The 25579-nt window shown below is 44.6% G+C and overlaps 1 protein-coding gene across 3 annotated transcripts in view; it reads right to left on the bottom strand.

Annotated features, from left to right (window-relative positions):
- Positions 1 to 755: 755 nt before the first annotated feature.
- The window catches only part of LOC120997106, a 100492-nt gene continuing 75668 nt past the window's right edge, over positions 756 to 25579 (bottom strand). For 2 of the 3 annotated variants that reach the window (XM_040427044.1, XM_040427045.1), the window contains one exon: positions 756 to 1714. In XM_040427044.1, the coding sequence (XP_040282978.1) occupies positions 1162 to 1714 (553 nt within the window). In that variant the 3' untranslated portion in view covers positions 756 to 1161. Of the gene's footprint in view, positions 1715 to 4032; positions 4038 to 25579 lie in introns of all 3 variants that reach the window. The other variant, XM_040427043.1, reaches the window with a different exon arrangement.

Genomic DNA, 25579 nt, shown 5'->3' with positions numbered 1-25579 from the left:
ACACTTTCTGTGCCAATTTGCCATTTATTTATATTTTTCCAGCAAAAAAAGCAGCATCTATACTGTATACCAGCTGTAAGGCTACGGGAAACTATAACACATCGCAAAAAAAAATGCTTTGTTTTTTTTTCTCACTTTTGTTGCTCTTTCTGTGGCCATTTTTCTTTTTTAAAAATGCAGCATGCTGAGTATGTTTTTTTTAAGCATTTTTTCCATAGACTTTTTTTTCAAAGAAAAAAAAAAGCTTGAAAAAAATGTATGTACCGTAAAAATATATGACCAAAAAAATCCTGTAAAAATTCCCAAAATTCATAGGTTCTTCATTGTATTTTTACAAGCCCCATGAATTTGGCTTTAGCAAGTTTTTAACATTAAAAAAACAAAAACGCAATTTTTAGAGAAGGTGGTGCGAAAACCTGGGGAAAAAACCTAAGGGCTCCAGCAGGCTGTGTTTTTAAAAAGAAGTAAGGCCTCTTGCACACAAATGTTTTTTGTTAGTTTTTTTATTACGTTCTGTTTTTTGCTATCCGTATGTGGAACCATTCATTTTTAATGAGTCCGACAAAAAATGGAAGTTACTCCGTATGCATTCCATTTCCGTATTTCTGTATTTCCATTCCGTTCAAAGATAGAACATGTCCGTGACTCCATTCAAGTCAAGTCAAAAACAGAACACATATGGAATGCATCCGTATGTCATCCGTATCCATTCCGTTTTTGCGGAACCATCTATTGAAAATTTTATGCCCAGCCCAATGTAATTACTGTATACAAATATTAAATGCTTCTGTTTGCGATGCGCAAAAAAATGGATCACAAACGGAAGCGCAACGGAAACAGAAACACTACGGTTATATAAAAAAACGGCCCGTGAAAATTGGATCCGAGAAAAACGGCCTGCAAAACCATACGGTCGTGTGCAAGAGGCCTAAGAAAGACAAAAAATGCCACCTAATGAACATCAGTGGTCATTGAATGGTAATGAACATTGTGTGTCCCGCAATGCGTATTTCCCATAAGCCTTCAGCTAACACCAGGAGATGGAATTTGTATTGCAAAAAAAAAGGCTGCAAAACGCTTCACAAAAAAGAAATGCAAAAGTGCAAAATGCGCGACTAAAAAACTACATGTGAAAGCAGGCTAAAGACATTTCTATACGGGTTAATCCATACAATTATTTTGCTGAACACCATTTGTAAAGCAACGAATGCAGTTATTTCCATTACAGCGATACAATGGCATATAATTATTCAATGTTCTCCAAGAAGCCCAAGTCTGAGGTTTATCTGCATCATACCAAAACACTTGTCTAAATGCAAATACCTTGTCTTGAGGGACATTAGTCACTGACTGAAGTAAGTTAATAATATTATACTTTCCATTAGGTCTGATGCATTTTGTTATACATGGGGAGTTCAGAGAATAAAATATGGCGCAACCAGCAACAGGTTCTCTCTGCAGCAGCCTACTAATCGGGGAACTATTCTCAGGGGTTAACAAGCGATATTCGGAATGTTCAGTATAGCTCCCTTGTTTTAAGTATGAAGCGGCCACCATTCGATTTCCTTCATAAATCCCATAATTATTTACTGTCTGGACCAAGTTGTTAGAGTTTTCTCTTTGCAGGGCTTCCCGTAAGACTTGATTCGTTAAACCTCTGTTGCATTCGTCTGCAGTGAACTTGACAAAGTAGGCATACTGATAATTAAAATTTCTGCAAGAAAACAAGAACAAACATGTCATATCAAGAAGTTACATTTAGTGTAGCAGAATTCACTACTCCCATGGAATCTCAGGACATCTTCCTAGTGGTAAGGAACCATTATTCGTGTAATACACACAGTACTGTCTCCTCTTCACTAACTATTGCATAGTTGTTAATGTGTGTGTTCATATGTGTGCCTTCAGCACCATCTAGTGACCTTTAGCTGTAAGTGCATCTTCTGCCTTGTTAAACTATGCATATTCATCAGGTCGCCTGACTTCCTGCTCACAGTGCTTTCTTGGAAAGAGACGGACACCTTCTTCCTTTTCTCCTCACCTCATGGAAGGAGCAGCTGCACATTGTGTGTCTCTTACTAAAGCATAGTCGGTAAGGGATTAATTAATGTTTTTGTATAGGTTTTGTGTACATTGTGCTGTATATTCAGTTCTTGTATGTTCATTTTCTTATAGTTTACCTTATCTACTGCCGGTTAACCACTACAGGACCGCCGCACGCAGGATTGTGTCTTTGCGGCGGCCCTGTTATTCCTCCTGGACGCCCCGGGGCGTCATCTCGCGAGACACGAGATTTCGGGCAGAGCCGGCCCGCGCTTGCGCATTGATCATCGCTGCAGGCTGGTGATTTTCAAAAACGAATCACAAGCCAGTTAACACATTTATATTTATAAATATAAAGGGGTTATATGGCTTGTCTGCTCCTCTGCTGGTCCTTTTCGTCGGTTGGTCCCAGCAGAGAGCACAGATCACAGTGAGAACACCAAACAACACACTTAGCCCCCAGATCACCCCCCAGCACCCCAATTAACCCCTTGATCGCCCCCTGTCAATCACCTAGTAAAAGGGAAAAAAGTGATCAGTGTAAACTGTCACTTTTTTTCACTAGTATTGACGGTTAGGTTTTAGGATAGTTTAGGCCCCTTGGTTAGGTAGTTAGCGTCGGTTAGCGCCCAGCCCACCGCACCGCAGTCACTGATTCGCTGATTAGCGTATCGCTAATCGGCATTTGTACTTTTATAGTATCTGTAAGTGATCAGAACTGATCACAGTCAGATCTATAATAGTTGAGTAGCTAATATGAGACGCACAGGAGTGAGTGAAACCACAGAGGGAGGTGCTCTCAGTAATAAAGGATTCGCCCTTCCTTTAACAAATGAACGATACAAAACAATATACTGGGCACTCGCACTAAACGTGGAAACATACGACAATATAGTAGTTTAAACAGTTTATTAATAAGCTTGATGTGAATAATATAAAATAAAATAAAATAATACACAATATACTACACTGGGCTTATTTAAAAGTCAAAAAATGAATACATTAGGTATAAAAACCGTGAAGTAACGTTAGACTAAAATTGATACAATAAATACAAGGAATTAATAGTACAGTTGAAATAAAAGATAGCAGCGATGATGTTTCATAAGTAATGTCTCATTCCAATTTGGGAATAGATAGTAGGTTGGGAAAAAGTCTCCGATTATTTCAAAGGACAAAGATCTATAATAGTATTAGTGTCACCTTAGCTCGCCCTCCACCCAAAACAGTGTTTGCCCGATCAGGCCTGATCGGTCGCCCACACGTGCGTTCCCCCACGCCCGCCCCGCCGCAGTGACAAAAAATTATTATTTTTTTGATCGCTGCACAATCACTTTACAAGCGCTGCGGCGATAAAAAAATAAGTTTTGATATTTTTTATCGATCGCAGCGGCCTCCGGTACTTCGCTAGCCTCCCATTTGTAAGACAGGCTTGCTTTTTTTCTTGGGTAGTCTCAGGGAATACCCCCTAAATTTAGTTGTCCAAATGGCAAATAAGGGGTATTCTTCTAAAGAGGCCTACAGGCTTCTGACCCAGTCGGATGAGGAATGGGAACCCTCATCTGACGAATCCAGCGGTTCAGAATATGAACCTGTAGAAAGCAGTGGCTCTCTGACCCAAAGTTCGGACGAGGAGGTTGAGGTCCCTGATACCACCAGGCGTACCCGGCCCCGTGTTGCTAGACCATAGGTTGTGCAGGATCCGCTTCAAGGGCAGCAGAGTGGGGCTGGCGCTGTCAGATCACGTGGTGAGGCATACACCAGCAGCGCAGCCCATCCTGGACCTAGTGCCAGCACTGCCGTACAACATGGTGAAGGGGCAAGTACCAGAAGAGCAGTTGAAGCTGGTACGGTGGCACGTGCATTAGTTCCCCCGTCGCAGCCACCACACAGACAGGCCCGTAGAGCCCCTAGAGTCCGTGAGGTGCTGGCAAACCCTGATTGGCAGCCCCCAACTTCAGCCGCACCAGTAGTTCCACCTTTCACCGCCCAGTCTGGAGATCGGGTTTCCGAACTCCAGCTTTCCGGTGGAAACCCGTCCAAGTTTCCAAAATTAAAACTTTTCTGGGCCTTCTCCTCAACATGGGCCTAACAAAAAAGTATGAATTGCGGTCATATTGGTCCACGAACCCAATTCATCACATGCCCATGTTGTCTGCTGCCATGTCCAGGACATGCCAGTTTCCTGCACTTTAGTGACAACAGCACCTCTCGTCCCAGAAGCCATCCAGCTTTTGACCGGCTCCACAAAATTTGGCCCCTCATAGACCACTTTACCACCAAATTTGCAGATTTGTATACCCTTGAGCAAAACATCTGCGTAGACGAGTCCCTTATACATTTTACCGGGCACCTTGGCTTCAAACAATACATCCCAAGCAAGCGCGCCCGGTATGGGGTCAAATTGTATAAGCTCTGTGAAAGGGCCACAGGCTATGCGCACAAATTTCGTTTCCATGAGGGTAAAGATCAGACCCTGGAGCCGGTCGGTTGCCCTGACTACCTGGGGAGCAGTGGGAAGACAGTCTGGGACTTGGTGTCACCCTTATTTGGCAAGGGGTACCATCTTTATGTGGACAATTTTTACACAAGTGTGCCCCTCTTCAGGCATTTGTTTTTAGAACCGATTGGCTGTTGTGGCACCGTGCGACGTAGTCGCCAGGGCTTCCCCCAACGGCTCGTTACCACCCGTCTTGCAAGGGGGGAGAGGGCTACGTTGTGTAACGAAGAACTGCTTGCGGTGAAATGGAGAGACACGCGTGACGTTTACATGCTCTCCTCCATTCACGCAGACACGACAATCCAAATTGAACGATCAACCAGTGTCATTGAAAAGCCCCTCTGTGTCCACGACAATAATTCGCTCAGGGGAGGGGTGGACTTCAATGACCAGATGTTGGCTCCCTATTTACTTTCCCGCAGAACCAGACGCTGGTATAAGAAGGTGTCTGTATATTTGATTCAATTGGCTGTATATAATAGTTTTGTTCTCTACAGTAAGGCTGGGAGAGCAAGATCCTTCCTCAAATTTCAGGATGAGATCATCGAGAACCTTCTGTATCCAGGAGGTTCCGTGGCCCCAACCACCAGTGTAGTGAGCCGTCTACACGAGCGACATTTCCCCAGTGTCGTTGCTGGTACCTCAAACCAACCGCCACCCCGAAAAAAATGTTGCCTGTAGCAGAAGTGGAATAAGGCGTGACACCCGATATTTGTGTCCTGACTCCCCTGACCACCCTGCCCTATGCTTAGGGGAGTGTTTCCGGAAGTACCACACACAGGTACACTTAGCATAGGGATTGCATCTCACAGGACAGGCACACAGGGCTATTAGGGCCCATTCACACAGAACTGCTGCAATCTCCTTTCACCTGGGACAAAGTGCATAATGTACTTCGCCACATCTCTGGGCGATTTGCGCTTTGCACATTGTCCCATGGGGAAGGAGAGGTTTGCCCTATAAAAGGTAAAAAAAGCAAAACAGAAAAAAAATCACCGGTAAGCAAAAAAGTTAATGTTCTGTTCAAATATTATTATAAAGTACATGTTAATAAATTTATTGCGTTGCAGCCTGGTTTTTTCTTTTTTGTTTAAATTTTTTACCTTCTAGGTGGACCAACTGATGAACCAGCTGCAGCACTGATGTGCATTCTGACAGAAGCATTGCGCTGCTGTCAGATTACACAAAAGTGGGTGTATGCGGCGCTGCAGGACGAGATTTCTCCTCTGCAGTAAAAAAGATATGTTTGCCTAGGCTTATGAGCTGAGGGGGCGGTGGTGTTCATATGCTTTGGCAAATACTTTGTATATAAAAAAAAACAAAAAACCGGGCAATGATTTATTCATCCACATCGATTAATGTGAATGGAGAAATCGGGTTTGCCAGGGCATACAAGCTAAGTGGGTATGGATGTTGGGCGGAGCTCCTATGTCCTGGCAGACGCCTTTCCCCTCCTTTTTTTTTTTTTTTGGCAGAGATTTTTTCATCCACATTGATCGATGCAAATGAAGAAATCTGTGCCGTTCATTTTTTCTTTCAGCCCAGAGGCTGAACGAAAAAAAAAAAAATCTCACCCTAAGGTCTTCGCTGATGGGCATAGTGAGTTCATAGAAGTTTTGATTTTTTGTCACAAGTTAGCGGAAAATGTTTTTTTTTTTTTTTTCTTACAAAGTCTCATATTCCACTAACTTGTGACAAAAAATAAAAACTTCCATGAACTCACTATGCCCATCACGAAATACCTTGGGGGGTCTTCTTTCCAAAATAGGGTCACATGTGGGGTATTTATACTGCCCTGGCATTTTAGGGGCCCTAAAGCGTGAGAAGAAGTCTGGAATCCAAATGTCTAAAAATTCCCCCCTAAAAGGAATTTGTGCCCCTTTGCGCACCTAGGCTGCAGAAAAATGTCACACATGTGGTATCACCGTACTCAGAAGAAGTTGGGCAATGTGTTTTGGGGTGTCTTTTTACATATACTCATGCTGGGTGAGCGAAATATCTCTCCAAAATGACAAGTTTGTATAAAAAAAATGTGAAAAGTTGACTTTTAGAGAGAGATTTCTCTCACCCAGCATGGGTATATATAAAATGACACCGCAAACACATTGCCCAACTTCTCCTGAGTACAGCGATACCACATGTGTGACACTTTTTTGCAGCCTAGGTGGGCAAAGGGGCACAAATTCTAAAGAGCACCTTTTAGGATTTCATTTTTTACACATTTGGATTTCAAACTACTTCTCAAGCATTAGGGCCCCTAAAATGCCAAGGCAGTATAACTACCCCACAAGTGACCCCATTTTGGAAAGAAGACACCCCAAGGTACAGTACAGACCAAAAGTTTGGACACACCTTCTCATTCAAAGAGTTTTCTTTATTTTCATGACTATGAAGGCATCAAAACTATGAATTAACACATGTGGAATTATATACATAACAGACAAGTGTGAAACAACTAAAAATATGTCATATTCTAGGTTTTTTAAAGTAGTCACCTTTTGCTTTGATTACTGCTTTGCACACTCTTGGCATTCTCTTGATGAGCTTCAAGAGGTAGTCCCCTGAAATGGTCTTCCAACAGTCTTGAAGGAGTTCCCAGAGATGCTTAGCACTTGTTGGCCCTTTTGCCTTCACTCTGCGTTCCAGCTCACCCCAAACCATCTCGATTGGGATCAGGTCCGGTGACTGTGGAGGCCAGGTCATCTGGCGCAGCACCCCATCACTCTCCTTCATGGTCAAATAGCCCTTACTTTCAAAGTTTTCCCAATTTTTCGGCTGACTGACTGACCTTCATTTCTTAAAGTAATGATGGCCACTCGTTTTTCTTTACTTAGCTGCTTTTTTCTTGCCATAATACAATTTCTAACAGTCTATTCAGTAGGACTATCAGCTGTGTATCTACCTGACTTCTCCTCAACGCCACTGATGGTCCCAACCCCATTTATAAGGCAAGAAATCCCACTTATTAAACCTGACAGGGCACACCTGTGAAGTGAAAACCATTTCAGGGGATTCCTCTTGAAGCTCATCAAGAGAATGCCAAGAGTGTGCAAAGCAGTAATCAAAGCAAAAGGTGGCTACTTTGAAGAACCTAGAATATTACATATTTTCAGTTGTTTCACACTTGTTTGTTATGTATATAATTCCACATGTGTTAATTCATAGTTTTGATGCCTTCAGTGTGAATCTACAATTTTCATAGTCATGAAAATAAAGAAAACTCTTTGAATGAGAAGTGGGGTCCAAACTTTTGGTCTGTACTGTATTTCGTGATGGGCATAGTGAGTTCATAGAAGCTTTTATTTTTTGTCATAAGTTAGTGGAATATGAGACTTTGTAAGAAGAAAAAAAAAAAAAATCATAATTTTCCGCTAACTTGTGACAAAAAATGAAAACTTCTATGAACTTACTATGCCCATCAGCGAATACCTTAGGGTGTCTACTTTCCGAAAAGGGGTCATTTGTGGGTTTTTTCTACTCTACCTCAGGAAACATGACAGGTGCTCAGAAAGTCAGAGCTGCTTCAAAATGCGGAAATTCACATTTTTGTACCATAGTTTGTAAACGCTATAACTTTTGCGCAAACCAATAAATATACACTTATTGCATTTTTTTAATCAAAGACATGTATAACAATAAATTTAGATAAAAATTTATATAGAAATGTAGTTTTATTTGAAAAAAATTTCAACTGAAAGTGAAAAATGTCATTTTCTTGCAAAAAAAATTGGTAAATTTCGATTAATAACAAAAAAAAGTAAAAATGTCAGCAGCAATGAAATACCACCAAATGAAAGATCTATTAGTGAGAAGAAAAGGAGGTAAAATTCATTTGGGTGGTAAGTTGTATGACCGAGCAATAAACGGTGAAAGTAGTGTAGTGCAGAATTGTAAAAAGTGGTCTGGTCATTAAGGGTGTTTAAGCTAGGGGGGCTGAGGCGGTTAATAAAACCAGACTACAGAAACAAGTCTCATCTTATCAACTAGTAGAATGATGATATCTGCCTGTTGAACTGCATATAGACCCCGGGGGTACATTTTGTGAGTACAGGACAGTAAACGACGACTTCTAGCGAGAGAGACGCACCTGACTACATAGAAGTCTGTTACAGTCCACGCAATCTCTGCAAATGGACACCACAGCGACTTCTATACAGTCCAGTGCTGCAAGGCGATAGCTGCTTCAAGCAATGTAGACACATTTGATTGCATAGAAAAAAATAAGGGGTTGGGTCAGCACAACCTGCCTGTAGGTGCAGATCACTATGGCGAAATACATATATAAACGGAAAATGCAAATGTGATCGCACACTACATCCAGCACTCTGCCCTCCATGCTGGATGAGACATTGGTTTATATTTTGGCCAAAGCATAGTAAGCCACTCACCGCGTCAAGGTCGTCTCATGAGTGGTCCCTAACTCTTGTTCCTACCTGTTCATGGGCCATGACAGCCACATAAAATCCAGGGAATGCAGGTCAGCATGCAAGCCAAGTACACTTTGCTTGTAACCCCGTCCGGTGCCATTACAGCTTTCATCGGATCCAGGGATGCAAGTACCAACATGCATGCTTAACCCACCATATACTTCTCCTGGAGCCAGATGGCTAATGGTAGGTTCTATACAAGCAGACTCAGTTTTATACTGACTTTAAAACCAGCCTCAAGGACAGATTAACTGGTCAGGTGTGCAATGACTCCAAGGAGATCGCCACGCCTCCAATATATACTACAAAGAAAAAAATAAGGGGTTGGGGTCAGCACAACCTGCCTGTAGGTGCAGATCACTATGGCGAAATACATATATAAACGGAAAATGCAAATGTGATCGCACACTACATCCAGCACTCTGCCCTCCATGCTGGATGAGACATTGGTTTATATTTTGGCCAAAGCATAGTAAGCCACTCACCGCGTCAAGGTCGTCTCATGAGTGGTCCCTAACTCTTGTTCCTACCTGTTCATGGGCCATGACAGCCACATAAAATCCAGGGAATGCAGGTCAGCATGCAAGCCAAGTACACTTTGCTTGTAACCCCGTCCGGTGCCATTACAGCTTTCATCGGATCCAGGGATGCAAGTACCAACATGCATGCTGAACCCACCATATACCTCTCCTGGAGCCAGATGGCTAATGGTAGGTTCTATACAAGCAGACTCAGTTTTATACTGACTTTAAAACCAGCCTCAAGGACAGATTAACTGGTCAGGTGTGCAATGACTCCAAGGAGATCGCCACGCCTCCAATATATACTACAAAGAAAAAAATAAGGGGTTGGGTCAGCACAACCTGCCTGTAGGTGCAGATCACTATGGCGAAATACATATATAAACGGAAAATGCAAATGTGATCGCACACTACATCCAGCACTCTGCCCTCCATGCTGGATGAGACATTGGTTTATATTTTGGCCAAAGCATAGTAAGCCACTCACCGCGTCAAGGTCGTCTCATGAGTGGTCCCTAACTCTTGTTCCTACCTGTTCATGGGCCATGACAGCCACATAAAATCCAGGGAATGCAGGTCAGCATGCAAGCCAAGTACACTTTGCTTGTAACCCCGTCCGGTGCCATTACAGCTTTCATCGGATCCAGGGATGCAAGTACCAACATGCATGCTGAACCCACCATATACTTCTCCTGGAGCCAGATGGCTAATGGTAGGTTCTATACAAGCAGACTCAGTTTTATACTGACTTTAAAACCAGCCTCAAGGACAGATTAACTGGTCAGGTGTGCAATGATTGCATACTGTGACCGCTCTCTAAGCACAGCGACCGGCATTCCACAGCACAGTAGTCTCCACACAGTTAAGTGTCTTCACCAACACGATGTCGCGTAGCACAGTATCAAGCTACAAGACCAGATCAGGGAAGGATGGTTCCACCAAGTCGTCTTCCGTTAGCAATGCAGCTGCCTATCACGATTGGCGTGACTATCACATACGTGACACAGAGGGAGGGAACGAGGAAGGCCCTGCCCAAGTGAGAGGGAAGGTGGTGACCCCTGACTCACCTTGCGGCTGGCACCTGGCTGCCCTGACGTCCCTAGACGGGTTCCTCACCCGTACGCCGATCACGTGCCTAAAACCCTGGCTTTCCCTGAGCTGAGCCCTAGATAGTGAACAGGGCGGTGGGAGCACTAGTCCGCACCACTAGCTCTAAAGGAAAACACCAAGGGGAGGACAAACAATACAGACTCAACATATAATCCCAGGTGGGCGACAACAGGAGACGACAAGAAGCCCAACAGGGATCCGGAGGGTAGCACTCTGGAACGACAACCAGGATTCACAACTCCAGTGGGTCAGTATAGAAGTCCAGGCAGGAAGCTCTATAACTGGCAACTAGAGAAGTGTGAGGGGAGAATATAAGGAGGTTGGGAGTGGCAGACAAGAAACAGCTGAGGAGGAGAAGTTACGGATCCCTGAGTGAGACAAAAAGGATAGCAAGGCAAACACAGAAAACAATCACTAAGAAACAACGTGATCTTTAGATATAGAGCGCGCAGCCACCCGCTGCGACTTCCTGACCCCGGGTATAACGGAGTCAGACGTGGCTCTTGATACCCTCGTGACAGTACCCCCCCTTTCACGAGGGGCCTCCGGACACTCAGGACCAGGTCTCTCCGGATGAGAGGCATGGAAAGCCTGAATTAACCTGTTGGCGTTTACCTCTGACGCTGGAACCCACATTCTTTCCTCGGGACCGTAACCCCTCCAATGCACCAGATACTGAAGAGAGCGGCGGACCCGACGAGAATCAACAATTCTGGCTATTTGAAACTCCATATTACCATCCACAATAACAGGAGGAGGTGGCAGCGGTGATGGTTCTAGAGGTGGAACATACTTCTTGAGTAACGCTTTATGGAAGACGTTATGGATCTTAAAAGTCTGAGGTAGCTCCAGGCGAAAAGCCACAGGGTTAATGACGGCTACTATTTTATAAGGACCAATGAACCTAGGGCCCAGTTTCCAAGAGGGAACCTTCAACTTAATATTCCTAGTAGACAACCACACATAGTCATTCACTCCTAGGTCCGGACCTGGCGACCGTTTCTTATCGGCCATGCATTTATATTTACCACTCATCTTTTTCAAGTTAGCTTGCACCTTCTGCCATACCGATGAAAGAGATGAAGAAAACCTTTCCTCTTCGGGAACCCCAGAAGACCCCCCCTCTTTGAAAGTACAAAATTGGGGATGAAAACCGTATGCACCAAGGAAAGGTGACTTGCCAGTGGACTCCTGATAATGATTATTTATGGAAAACTCAGCTAACGGTAAATATGAAGACCACAATTCTTGGTTTTCAGACACAAAACACCTTAAATATGTTTCTAGGTTTTGGTTGGTACGCTCAGTCTGTCCATTCGACTGAGGATGGAAAGCTGAGGAAAAGGACAAGTGTACAAAAAGGACAAAAAGCTTTCCAAAACGTAGAAATAAACTGGGTTCCCCGATCCGAAACCACATCTAAAGGGACCCCGTGAAGCTTCACGATTTCACTGATAAACACCTGAGCAAGAGTCTTAGCATTAGGAAGTGCGGGTAGCGCAATAAAGTGTACCATTTTGCTAAACCTGTCTACTACTACCAAGATAACTGTTTTCCCCGCAGACAACGGTAAGTCAGTAATGAAATCCATTGACAGATGAGTCCATGGCCTATTGGGGATGAAAAGTGCCAATAAAGACCCTGCTGGACGTGTATGAGAGACTTTCGCGCGTGCACAAGTAGAGCAAGTAGACACGAAATCCATTACATCCTGACGCAACCTTGGCCACCAGAAAAGACGAGATAATAGCTCCAAGGTTGCTTTACTACCCGGGTGCCCAGCAAGTGCCGAATTATGATGTTCTTTTAATAATTCAAGACGCAGGTTTAACGGTACAAACAATTTCTCTGAGGGGCAAGAGGCCGGGGCGTCCCCCTGGGCCTCTAACACCTTTCCCTCTAGAACAGAGTGTACAGCAGAGACAACCACTCCTCTTTGTAAAATAGGTACCGGATCACTAACATTACCCCCTCCAGGGAAACTACGAGATAATGCGTCTGCCTTGGTATTTTTTGCCCCAGGACGATAGGTGATTACAAAGTTAAATCTGGTAAAGAATAGCGACCACCTAGCTTGTCTAGGGGTGAGACGCTTAGCCGATTCTAGGTACAGAAGGTTTTTGTGATCCGTAATCACCGTGACGGGGTGGATTGCTCCCTCTAAGAAGTGACGCCACTCTTCAAGCGCCAGTTTAATCGCCAACAGTTCCCTATTTCCAATATCATAGTTCTTCTCTGCAGAAGATAATTTTTTGGAAAAGAAAGCGCAAGGACGCCATTTGCCAGGAGACGGACCCTGAGACAATACAGCCCCCACTCCCACCTCTGACGCATCTACCTCAACAATAAAAGGCTGGGAGACATCAGGTTGAATTAGAACAGCTGCCGAGGTAAACCTCTCTTTTAGAGAGGAAAATGCATTTTTAGCGGCGTCAGACCATTTGGAAAAATCAGTCCCCTTCCTAGTCATGTCGGTAAGGGGTTTAACGATCACTGAATAATTTTTAATGAACTTTCTATAGAAATTTGCGAAACCCAAAAACCGTTGTAGGGCTTTAAGGTTCTCAGGAAGATCCCAATCTAAAATTGCCTGGACCTTCCCAGGATCCATACGGAAACCTGAAGCAGATAATAGATATCCCAGGAACTGTATTTCCTGAACGGCGAAGACACATTTTTCAATTTTCGCATATAATTTATTCGTCCGTAGGACCTGCAGTACTTGCCTGACATGCACCTCATGTGTTTTCAGATCAGCCGAATAAATTAAGATATCATCTAGGTATATGACTACAAACCTGCCGATGAGATGACTAAAAATATCATTAACGAAATGTTGGAAGACAGCAGGGGCATTGGTCAGACCGAAAGGCATAACTAGATTTTCATAATGCCCCTCAGGGGTGTTAAAAGCTGTCTTCCACTCATCCCCTTCCTTGATACGAATCAGATTGTAGGCCCCCCTAAGATCAAGTTTGGAGAACCACCTAGCACCCGCAATCTGATTAAAAAGGTCAGGAATGAGAGGAAGAGGGTATGGGTCTCGGATGGTTATCCGGTTTAGCTCACGGAAATCTAGGCAAGGACGCAGGCCCCCATCTTTCTTTTTAACAAAGAAAAACCCTGCAGCCACGGGTGAAGAAGAGGGTCTGATGTGTCCCTTAGCCAGACTCTCTGAGATATAATCTTTCATGGCTTGTCTGTCGGGACCCGAAAGATTATACAACCTGGACTTGGGTAATTTTGCACCGGGAATCAGGTTACCGGGCAATCATAAGGACGATGAGGTGGTAGCTTCTGACAACCCTTTTCAGAAAAAACGTCCTCAAAGTCCGAAATAAATGTAGGTAGAGAAGCTATGGAGGCGATTAAGCAATGGTTATTTAAGCAATTCTCTCTGCAATGCTCACTTCACTCCAATATCTCCCTGGCCTGCCAATCCACCACTGGATTGTGAGCTACCAACCAGGGGAGACCCAATACCACAGGAGAGGGAAGGCCCTCCAGAACGTAACATGAAAGACACTCATTATGGTGGTCCCCTACCCGAAGGTGTAAATTATGAACAACGTGGGTGAGGTTTCTCTGAGACAGAGGAGCAGAATCTATAGCGAATACGGGAATAGGTCTCTGCAGCGTACAGAGAGACAAACCCATAGTGCGGGCAAAATGGGCATCTATCAAATTTACCCCTGCTCCACTGTCTAGAAAAAAAGAAATAGACTCCGTCTTAACACCAAAAACAATAACCGCTGGTAACACAAATTGAGATGTTCGTATGGAGGAAACGTATACCCCCCGGCTGACATCCTCCGCACAGCCTGGGGTTAGTAGTTTTCCGACGGTCTTTTGTTTTTGAGAAAGGAGGGACAGACATTAATGAAATGACCCTTCCCCCCACAGAAAAAACAAGCCCCCTCCCCCTACGGCGAACCTCAGGAGGACGGACCTGACGAGAAGTTCCGCCTAGCTGCATAGGCTCATCTAAGTCAGTACAGACTAACTGTTGCTTGGGAGAGGCGACCAATTGCTCAGGAATTTTCGATCTCTCCCTAAGACGTCTATCTATTCTGATAGAGAGAGACATAACAGCATCAAGGGAAAGGGGGGTCTCATACAGCGCCAGTGCATCCTTAACCCTTTCAGATAACCCAGAGCAGAACTGACTCCTGAGAGCCGGGTCGTTCCACTGAGTATCCGTAGCCCACCTACGGAACTCTGAGCAATATTCCTCTGCTGACCGATTTCCCTGTAAGAGTCTCCGTAACTTCGACTCAGCCAGAGCGACTCGGTCAGGGTCATCATATATGAGACCCAAAGCCCCAAAAAATCCCTCCACTGACCGGAGAGCCTGGGAACCAGGGGGTAACGAGAACGCCCAGGATTGTGGATCCCCCTGAAGCAGGGAAATGACAATCCCTACCCGCTGTTCTTCATTACCTGAGGAGTAAGGGCGCAACTTAAAATATAATTTGCAGGCCTCACGGAACGTCGCAAATTTGTCCCTTCCCCCAGAAAATCTGTCAGGAAGAACAACCTTGGATTCTGTAACAACCTGGTTACCCATAGCAACCGCTGGGGGTGCGGTCTGCTGCATTTGCTGCTGTTGTTGGAGGACAGACGCCTTCAATCCTGCCACCTCCAAAGACAGGCCTTGAAGCTGTTTTGCCAAGGCAGCAATAGGATCCATATTGGATTCTAAGTAGAGAAAAAAAAAAAAAAAAAATTTTCTATTTATTTTTTTCTCAAAAAGTAAGGGCCAGTTATAATATCACGATCGGCGTGACTATCACATACGTGACACAGAGGGAGGGAACGAGGAAGGCCCTGCCCAAGTGAGAGGGAAGGTGGTGACCCCTGACTCACCTTGCGGCTGGCACCTGGCTGCCCTGACGTCCCTAGACGGGTTCCTCACCCGTACGCCGATCACGTGCCTAAAACCCTGGCTTTCCCTGAGCTGAGCCCTAGATAGTGAACAGGGTGGTGGGAACACTAGTCCGCACCACTAGCTCTAAAGGAAAACACCAAGGGAAGGACAGACAACACAAACTCAACATATAATCCCAGATGGGCGACAACAGGAGACAACAAGAAGCCCAACAGGGATCCGGGAGGGTAGCACTCTGGAACGACAACCAGGATTCACAACTCCAGTGGGTCAGTATAGAAGTCCAGGCAGGAAGCTCTATAACTGGCAACTAGAGAAGTGTGAGGGGAGAATATAAGGAGGTTGGGAGTGGGAGACAAGAAACAGCTGAGGAGGAGAAGCTACGGATCCCTGAGTGAGACAAAAAGGATAGCAAGGCAAACACAGAAAACAATCACTAAGAAACAACGTGATCTTTAGATATAGAGCGCGCAGCCACCCGCTGCGACTTCCTGACCCCGGGTATAACGGAGTCAGACGTGGCTCTTGATACCCTCGTGACACTGCCATTGCCCGCGCAAAGGCAGAAGCCGCGAAGGTCAAAGCAGCCTTTGCTGAACAAGAAATGAAGATGAAAGAAGAAAAGGCACAACTAGAGGCTGAGAAAGCAAAGCAACAGGCTTCAATAGACATGCAAAAGGTCCTCTTAGATGCAAAGCTAGAGAAATTTGCCGTAGAGAAAGAAACGCCAGCCACCATAGCTGAAGCAGAGTTCTTGGAAGCAATGGAATACCTGAAAACCGGAAGTCACCGCAGTGTGCTTAGCCCAGAACTCGGCCAGCAAGATCCTGTACAACGCACTTCAGAGTACGTCCGTCAACACTCTAGACCAAACAGCAATGCTGATCCATTCCCAGGAACCGAAGATGTCACCTATGCCACAGAGGAATCTTACCATCCAAAAGAAAGAGTCACGCTCGGAACCCAGTCCTACAAACAAGAGAGCCCAGAGCCACGTGACAAAACTCCAGCTAACTTCCCTGCACACCAAGGAAGCCAGCTTCCAGTCCAGCCTGCAGAGCCACCTTATCCCACAAGACGGTATGACATGGGCTGGCCTAAGTCAGAGACTCCATACAGGTATGATCGCCCACCACACTCTCACTGTGACTTTCCACCTCCAACCAACCTTAGTAGTAACCAGAGCACAATAGACTTTGCCAGGTTCTTTACTAAACGAGAGCTAGTTACAAAGGGACTGGCAAAGTTCAGTGAACGCCCTGAAAACTATAGAGCATGGCGGGCCTCCTTTTATAACATTACAAAAGACTTGGGTCTGTCATACAGTGAGGAGATAGACTTCCTTGTAGATCGGCTTGGAAAAGACTCTGTAGAACATGCCAAGAGAATCAGGGATATTAATATAAACTACCCAGAGATTGGCCTAAAAATTATCTGGTATAGACTTGATGAATGTTATGGTTCTGCAGAGGTCATAGAGCAGGCATGTCCAAAGTGCGGCCCTCCAGCTGTTGCAAAACTACAACTCCCAGCATGCCTGGATAGCTTACAGTTATTAGGGCATGCTGTGAGTTGTAGTTTTGCATCAGCTGGAGGGCCGCAGTTTGGACATGCCTGTCATAGAAGATGCGTTGTTTAAAAGAATTGACAAATTCCCTAAAATATCTAGCAAAGGGTTCCAGAATTTTAGGTATTTAAGTGATCTACTGATGGAATTACAGGTTGCCAAAGCCGAAGGGGACTTACCGGGGCTTGCTTACCTCGACGCTGCCAGAGGTGTCAAACCTATTGCATTAAAGCTTCCCCACAACCTGCAGGAGAAATGGGTCTCCCACGGGTCAAGGTACAAACATACCTACAATGTGCCATTCCCTCCCTTTAGTGTGTTTGTTGACTTTGTAAGGCTAGAAGATAATATTCGTAATGACCCTAGCTTTGATCTATCACAGTCTTGTGCCACTCCCTATGACCACAGACCACACAAAGGATCAGTGGCAGTGCACAAAACTAACATTTCACCTGCAGATTCTTACAGGCATTACAGCTCCGCCAGCCGCGAAAGAGTCAAAGATCCTGGTAAGCGGTGCCCTCTACACAAGAAGCCACACCCTCTTCTCAAGTGCAGAGCCTTTAGAGAAATGTCCATAGGAGATTGCAAAGCCTTCCTCAAGGAGAACTGCATTTGCTACAAGTGCTGCTCATCAACATCACATATTGCCAAAGACTGTCAGGTTAGTGTAAAATGCACAGAATGCAACAACTCAGATCACAACACGGCCCTACATCCTGGGCCTTTCCCATGGACCTCATCACAGAGTAACAGTGCCAGAGAGCATGGCGGGGAGGAAAGTACCGCCGAAGCTAACCCACCAGCAGTTACTTCACAATGCACTGAAGTCTGTAAAGGACTCATAGGCGGCAGGTCCTGCTAAAAAATCTGCCTAACAAAAGTATACCCAAAGGGCTGCAGAGACAAAGCCATCAATGTTTACGCCATCCTAGATGACCAAAGTAATGCGTCCCTAGCCAAATCTACTTTCTTTGACATTTTCAACATCAAAGGGCCCAACACTCCTTATTCTCTAAAGACTTGTGCAGGTACTGTAGAAACAGCGGGGAGGAGAGCTAGTGGCTACCTAATTGAATCCATAGATGGTAAAACGTGTCTTTCCTTACCAACTATTACTGAATGTAACCAAATCCCTGATAATAGACACGAGATCCCTACACCAGAGGTAGCCATACATCACCCCCATTTACAGCGTATAGCCCATCTCTTACCAAAACTCGATCCTAATGCTCAGATAATCCAACTCCTAGGGAGAGATATCTTACACATTCATAAAACTAGAGAACAGATTAATGGCCCACATCATGCTCCTTATGCCCAAAGGCATGACCTAGGATGGGTCATAGTAGGAGATGTCTGCTTAGGAAGCATACACAAACCAACTTCCATTAATAGCATGCTTACAAGCACATTACATAATGGACGTCCCTCTATCTTCCAACCATGTAAAAACAACTTCCTCATAAAGGAATTACCACATAGTACTCAACTACCTTGTTCTTTCATAGACTCTGTAGACCACGACATAGCTTGTGACAGTAACAAAGACCACTTAGGTTGCTCAGTGTTCCAAAGGACCAAGGAGGACAATCAGGTAGCAATGTTCCACAAAGACAAATTGTTTTTAGAAACCATACTAAAAAACAATACGTCAAAACACAATGTCCATATTCTCACTGTTTGTAAAAATACATTAAAAAAACAATATAGGCAGGGACTGGTAGAACCAAATTCTCTCTTTTTATATTCCTAATATGGACTCAAAGGGTCCTAGATGTTGGATATAGGCTGTTGTTTATAGAGAGAAAATGGTGCAAACAGTCTCCGCTTGTTTAGGTGGTAGTCCTCCTAATAGGTTATCCTTCATAAAACATTCTCATGCACCAATCCTATATTTATATAAAGATTGCACCGATTGTGCTCATAGGTCACTGAACGTTGATAATGTCCTGTATTAGTAAGTTATATCCAGGAGTAAATATTCAAATAGCGCTCCACACACTTGACACTTTTAATAAACAGTATCTAGTTCCTATATATACTGTTTCAATTGGTTATAATTGAATCGCTGGAAAGAAAAAAATCCTTGGTAGGTGACTAATAGGTTTGTATCACTTCACCTCCTTATATCTTAGTAAAGTAACTCTTTATATTTCACCCACAAGTGTGGGCTTACCTCCGCCTGTGCTGTTGTTTTAATGGGACTTGTTGGTAAGTCTTTCCTCCGTTCTCTGAGCCGGCGTCCCGGCTGCGGAGTTCTTAGCGTCCCTCGTGTCTCTCACAGCTGATCGTGAGGTGGTGGTGAGGGTCACGAACCTTAGCTTCCAGGCGCTGGTAAATGACGTAATGCGGTCTTTTGTTGTAGAGTGAAGAGAATCCTTCTTTTTGTTAAAGTGCACTATGATTTAGTCCATATGGAATTATTTCATGTTGGGCCTTCCATTAATATATTCTGCCTTACAATATTCAATACAAGGGGGTAACTTGTGTTTCCTTGTATATTACCACTACGACTTATTCAATTCAAGCGGCAGATCTAATCTCGATGCAGTATGACGATGAAATTGGTGATGTATAGCATAAAAAATATATAATAAAAAAGATTAAAGTAAAATATAAAACCAATAAATATGTGTGCTTTTCTGTACAAAAATCCTTTATGATTAGTCTAATAAACGCAATATTGTGGATATGAGACAAAAAACACATCTATAATTAAATTAAACGCAACCAAAATCGCAGATGCGCTTTTAATTGAAATGGGTCTTTAAGGGATTTGTTACTGGAGGGAATATACCCCTTCCATATAGAACTAATAGAAACCTATATCAAGCACACATATTTATTGGTTTTATATTTTACTTTTATCTTTTTTATTATATATTTTTTATGCTATACATCACCAATTTTATCGTCATACTGCATCGAGATTAGATCTGCCGCTTATATTGAATAAGTCGTAGTGGTAATATACAAGGAAACACAAGGTACCCCCTTGTATTGAATATTGCAAGGCAGAATATATTAATGAAAGGCCCAACATGAAATAATTCCATATGGACTAAATCATATATACAAAATTGCAAGTATAATAGAAAAAAACGCACCTTTATAAAGAAACCGCACCTAAATCGCAAGCAAGCCGCAATGATATAAAATGATATCCAGGAATTGGATCCAGACCGGATTTTGGACGTAACCAAGATCCAGACCGGACTTTTTGAAAGACCAGTAGTAACTATAAAATACACTGACTTATGGAATTGGGGTATGCCACTGAGGAAGGGGAAAGCGTCTCCCCGAAACGCGTTTGGCGTGAATCCTGGACAGATACCCCGAATTTTCTATGGAACTTAGTGCACTTTAACAAAAAGAAGGATTCTCTTCACTCTACAATAAAAGACCGCATTACGTCATTTACCAGCGCCTGGAAGCTAAGGTTCGTGACCCTCACCACCACCTCATGTTTTATGAAGGATAACCTATTAGGAGGACTACCACCTAAACAAGCGGAGACTGTTTGCACCATTTTCTCTCTATAAACAACAGCCTATATCCAACATCTAGGACCCTTTGAGTCCATATTAGGAATATAAAGAGAGAATTTGGTTCTACCAGTCCCTGCCTAAATAGTTTTTTTATTGTCTTTTTACAAACAGTGAGAATATGCATATTGTGTTTTGATGTATTGTTTTTTAGTATGACATTTTTATTGTATTTCATGTGCTATTAACCCATTAAATAGTGTCCTATATTTCCATATATGAGTGCCCAACCCATATTTCTATGCAAACTATATTAAGCCTTGATGGGTGTCTCAAACTCGGGTTTGGAGCACCTATCGTGAGAGAACAGAAGTGAGCGGATCTCTTTATCTATTTTCTTGTATTTAGAAACCATGCAAAAGAAAATCACTAAGGATGAAACAAATAGTTGGGTCGCACCCCTTCCTTTCAGGCCTCAAAGGCAACATTTGCCTAACAGAGAGCAAGTCTACAGACGTTTTGTCTCTCTAAGACAGCGGTTCTCAACCTAGGGGTCGCGACCCCTTTGGGGGTCGATCGGCCCTTTCCGGGGGGTCGCCTGAGGCTTATCGTAAAAACTCAAATTCGATGGTATATTCTAACCCCCAGACGTTCCCATGGTGACAGGGACGCTTGCCTGGGGGTTAGGCTACTTTCACACTTGCGTTAGGAGCGGATCCGTCTGGTGTCTGCACAGACGGATCCGCTCCTATAATGCAAACGCTTGCATCCTTTCAGAACGGATCCGTTTGCATAACCATGAACCATGTTCTTGATAATGCAAACGGATCCGTTTTGACTTTACATTGAAAGTCAATGGGGGACGGATCCGTTTGAAAACTGAGCCATACTGTGTCATCTTCAAACGGATCTGTCCCTATTGACTTACATTGTAAGTCTGGACGGATCCGTTTGCCTCCGCACGGCCAGGCGGACACCCGAATGCTGCAAGCAGCGTTCGGGTGTCCGCCTGCTGAGCGGAGCGGAGGCTGAACGCTGCCAGACTGATGCATTCTGAGCGGATCCGCGTCCACTGAGAATGCATTAGGGCTGGACGGATCCGTTCCGGGCCGCTTGTGAGAGCCTTTAAACGGATCTCACAAGCGGAGCCCCGAACGCTAGTGTGAAAGTAGCCTTAGAATATACATGGCCACGCCGCTCACAGCAGTATATTTATAAACTAATCAGAAACTACTTTAACTTTAATCATTGCTCATTGCTGAGCTCTTTACTTAGATTATAATTTATTTGGATATGGGATATCTTACTTTGTCTTAGCTCCGGTAATAGCAGGCAGTGCGGGGGGCGGCGCTCACTCACTGACATCATGGCACTGTTTAGGGGAGGGGGGATCTGTGGATGGCACTGTTTAGGGGGGATCTGTGGATGGCACTGTTTAGGGGGGATCTGTGGATGGCACTGTTTAGGGGGGATCTGTGGATGGCACTGTTTAGGGGGGAGATCTGTGGATGGCACTGTTTAGGGGGGAGATCTGTGGATGGCACTGTTTAGGGGGGAGATCTGTGGATGGCACTGTTTAGGGGAGGGGGATCTGTGGATGGCACTGTTTAGGGGGGATCTGTGGATGTCTTTGTGATTAATTACTCTGCTTTAATTATGTTAAATTTGTAGCAATAAAAATACATCCTGCATATCAGATATTTACATTACAATTCATAACAGTAGCAAAATTAGTTATGACGTAGCAAGGAAAAAAATGTAATGGTTTGGGGTCACCACAACATGAGGAACTGTATTAAGGGGTCACGGCTTTAGAAAGGTTGAGAACCATTGCTCTAAGACGTAGCTTCCACAAGAAACCAGAAATGAAAGACCACGTCTTTACTTTCATGAGGAAAATATTTGAGACTGGTCCTGCTGAGGTAGCTCCCACCCTTAAAAACTCGGAAGATTGTTGGTATTTACCCATATTCGGGGTTTACCATCCAAAGAAACCAGGTCAAATTAGAGTAGTGTTTGACTCTAGTGCAAAATACGAAGGTGTCTCCTTAAACGACATCCTGCTCTCAGGTCCAGATCTTAACAGGCTCCTAGGAGTACTGCTTCGTTTTCGCAAAGACTCTAGACTAATTTAGTAGATGTTTCATTGCTTTCTCGTTAAAGAGGAACACAGAAACTTCTTAAGATTTCTTTGGTTTATTGACAATGACCCCACAAAAGATATCGCGGAGTACCGCATGCGGGTACATATCTTTGGTAACAGCCCCTCCCCTGCAGTTGCAACTTATGGTCTCAGACACTCTGCTCAGGAAGGCGAACTAGAATATGGGTCAGACGTCAGACAATTCGTAGAAAGAGACTTTTATGTAGATGACTGTCTAAAATCCCTACCCACTATTGAGGGTGCAATAAGTCTCCTTAAGAGAGCTCAAGAAATGCTCGCATGCTCAAACCTGAGACTTCACAAAATAGCCTTCAATAGTAAGCAGCTGATAGAAGCATTTCCCTCTCAAGACCACTCAAATGACCTACAGAGCTTAGACTTAGGGACTGACTCCCTTCCTATAAAACGTAGCCTTGGTCTCCACTGGGATCTAAAATCAGATATGTTTACCTTCCAAGTCAGCCAGGAAGAGAAGCCCTTTACCCCTAGAGGTGTCCTGTCTGTCATAAACAGTCTTTATGATCCCTTGGGATTCACGGCCCCCATTAAAATCCAGGTCAAATCATTACTTAGAGACTTAACTCAGGAGACATTGGATTGGGATCACCCACTTTCCCCTGAAAAAAGAAACATATGGATAGAGTGGAGAAACTCCCTAAAGACTTTATCTAACCTGCATGTTCCACGTTCTTATACTCCTGTGCCATCCACAGAAGTAAAAACACAAAGACTTTACGTATTCTCTGACGCGTCCGTCTAAGCAATTGCCGCTGTAGCTTATCTTAAAACTGTAGACAACAAAGGTCAATGCCACACAGGGTTTGTCATAGGCAAAGCGAAACTCGCACCACTTCCCGAACATACAATACCCAGGCTACAACTCTGTGCCGCTGTACTAGCCGTTGAACTAGCAGAATTAATTACATCAGAGATAAACCTAGAGATTCGAGACATCGAGTTTTATACAGACAGTAAAGTGGTCCTGGGCTACATTTAGAACCAAACTAAGCGTTTTTACGTTTACGCTAACAACCGAGTGTTAAGAATCAGGAGGTCCACTTTCCCAAAGTAATGGCGCTTTTTACCTACTGACCATAACCCAGCAGACTTAGCAACCAGGTCAGTTGCTACCAGTCACCTTAAGGACACAGTTTGGTTCACGGGTCCTGTTTTTCTATGCAACTCATAGGCGTGCGCACGGGGTGTGCCGGGTGTGCCTGGGCACACCCTAATAGGTTCGTCACCGTGCGCACTGCCCCCCAGCCTATTTCCCTGTCTGTTTTGCTGGTGGCCGCCGCCCGCTGCGCTGTCAGTTCATTTACAATATCTGGCTGTGGGCTGCCGGGCGGTGGCTAGTATTCAAATAGGGGGGCGGAGTCCTGGACCCGGCGGAGGCAGAGAGGGAGTGCGTGCTGTGCGGCGCAGGCTGAGTTGACGCTGACGTTACGTCACGCTGCATCTGAGTATTAGTACCCTGCCTGCGCGCCTGGCCGTCTGCTAGCTGGTGAGGTGAGGGCTGGGCATATAAAAAAAAGTAGTATGTACCCCCCCTGTCCCACAGTGCTACGAATCCTCTGTTGTCGTCTGTATTATCCTGATACCCCTCAGTTATATAATATATCTGATGGGTATCAGGGTAAATCATACAGGGGATAATATAACTAGGGGTATCAGGGTACATGAGGGGAAATATAACTGAGTAGGGCTAGGCTACTATCAGACATTATACAGGGGTAATATAACTTATCTTACCCCTCACCCCTGTATTATGTCCCTGATAGCCCTCCTCACTTGTATTAACCCTGTATAATGTACACTGATACCCCTCAGTTATATAATATAACTGAGGGGTATCAGGTTAAATTATACAGGGGGTAATATAACTAAGGGGTATCAGTGTACATTATTATACAGGGGGTAATATAACTAAGGGGTATCAGGGGACATTATTATACAGGGGTAATATAACTTAGGAGGGCTATCAGGGGACATTATACAGAGGAAATATAACTTATATTACCCCTGTATAATGTCTTTGATAGCCCTCCTCAGTTATATTACCCCTGTATAGTGTACCCTGATACCCCTCAGTTATATTACCCCTGTATAAAGTCCCCTGATAGCCCTCCTCAGTCATATGTCATCCACAGGTCCCCCATAATAGTGTGTCATCCACTGGTCCCCCATAACCAGGGCCGGCGTCATAACCCGGCATCCCTGGGCAAGTGCCGGGGCCCAATGCTCCTGGGGGGGCCCACTAAGCTGCTATGAGCACTTCCATCAATACAGATGGAAGCTCTCACTGCTGTCATTTCACTTACGTAGTACCCCTTTGGTCGGCCCTCTGAGCTGCAGAGACTCAGAACACGCCCCCTCTACACAGGACATGCCCCCTCTACACATGACACGCCCCCTCTACACAGGACACGCCCTCTCTACACAGGACATGCTGCCTGAGGAGAGAGACCTGGAGCAGAGAAGTGTGAAGACAGTCTGTCACGACCGCTAGCCCAGCAGCAGTCGTGTCGCACCAGACGGAGGGGAAGGGGGACCCTTATCTACGGATGGGAAATAGAATGGCCACCCCTGACTAACCCTAAGCTGGCACCTGTCTGCCCTGATACCCTAGATGGGGTGTGAACCCGTGCGGCGAGCAGGATGCCTAAACCCTCAGTCACCCTAAAGCCTAGAGTGGGGAAAGGCCGATGGGAGCGCTAGTCACCATCACTCACGTCTAGGAGAACAATAGGGGAAGACAGCAACAAACAAACAATCTATATCAGAGATAGACTTATCCAGTCACGAGCAGAGAAGGCGATCCCAAACACGACAGTCCACGCCGGACAAGAGCTCCACAGCATCACCATCAAA

The sequence above is a fragment of the Bufo bufo genome, chromosome 4, assembly GCF_905171765.1.
Source record: "Bufo bufo chromosome 4, aBufBuf1.1, whole genome shotgun sequence".
NCBI classification, from domain to species: Eukaryota; Metazoa; Chordata; class Amphibia; order Anura; family Bufonidae; genus Bufo; species Bufo bufo.
This window is presented reverse-complemented; position numbering and strand designations above follow the sequence as displayed.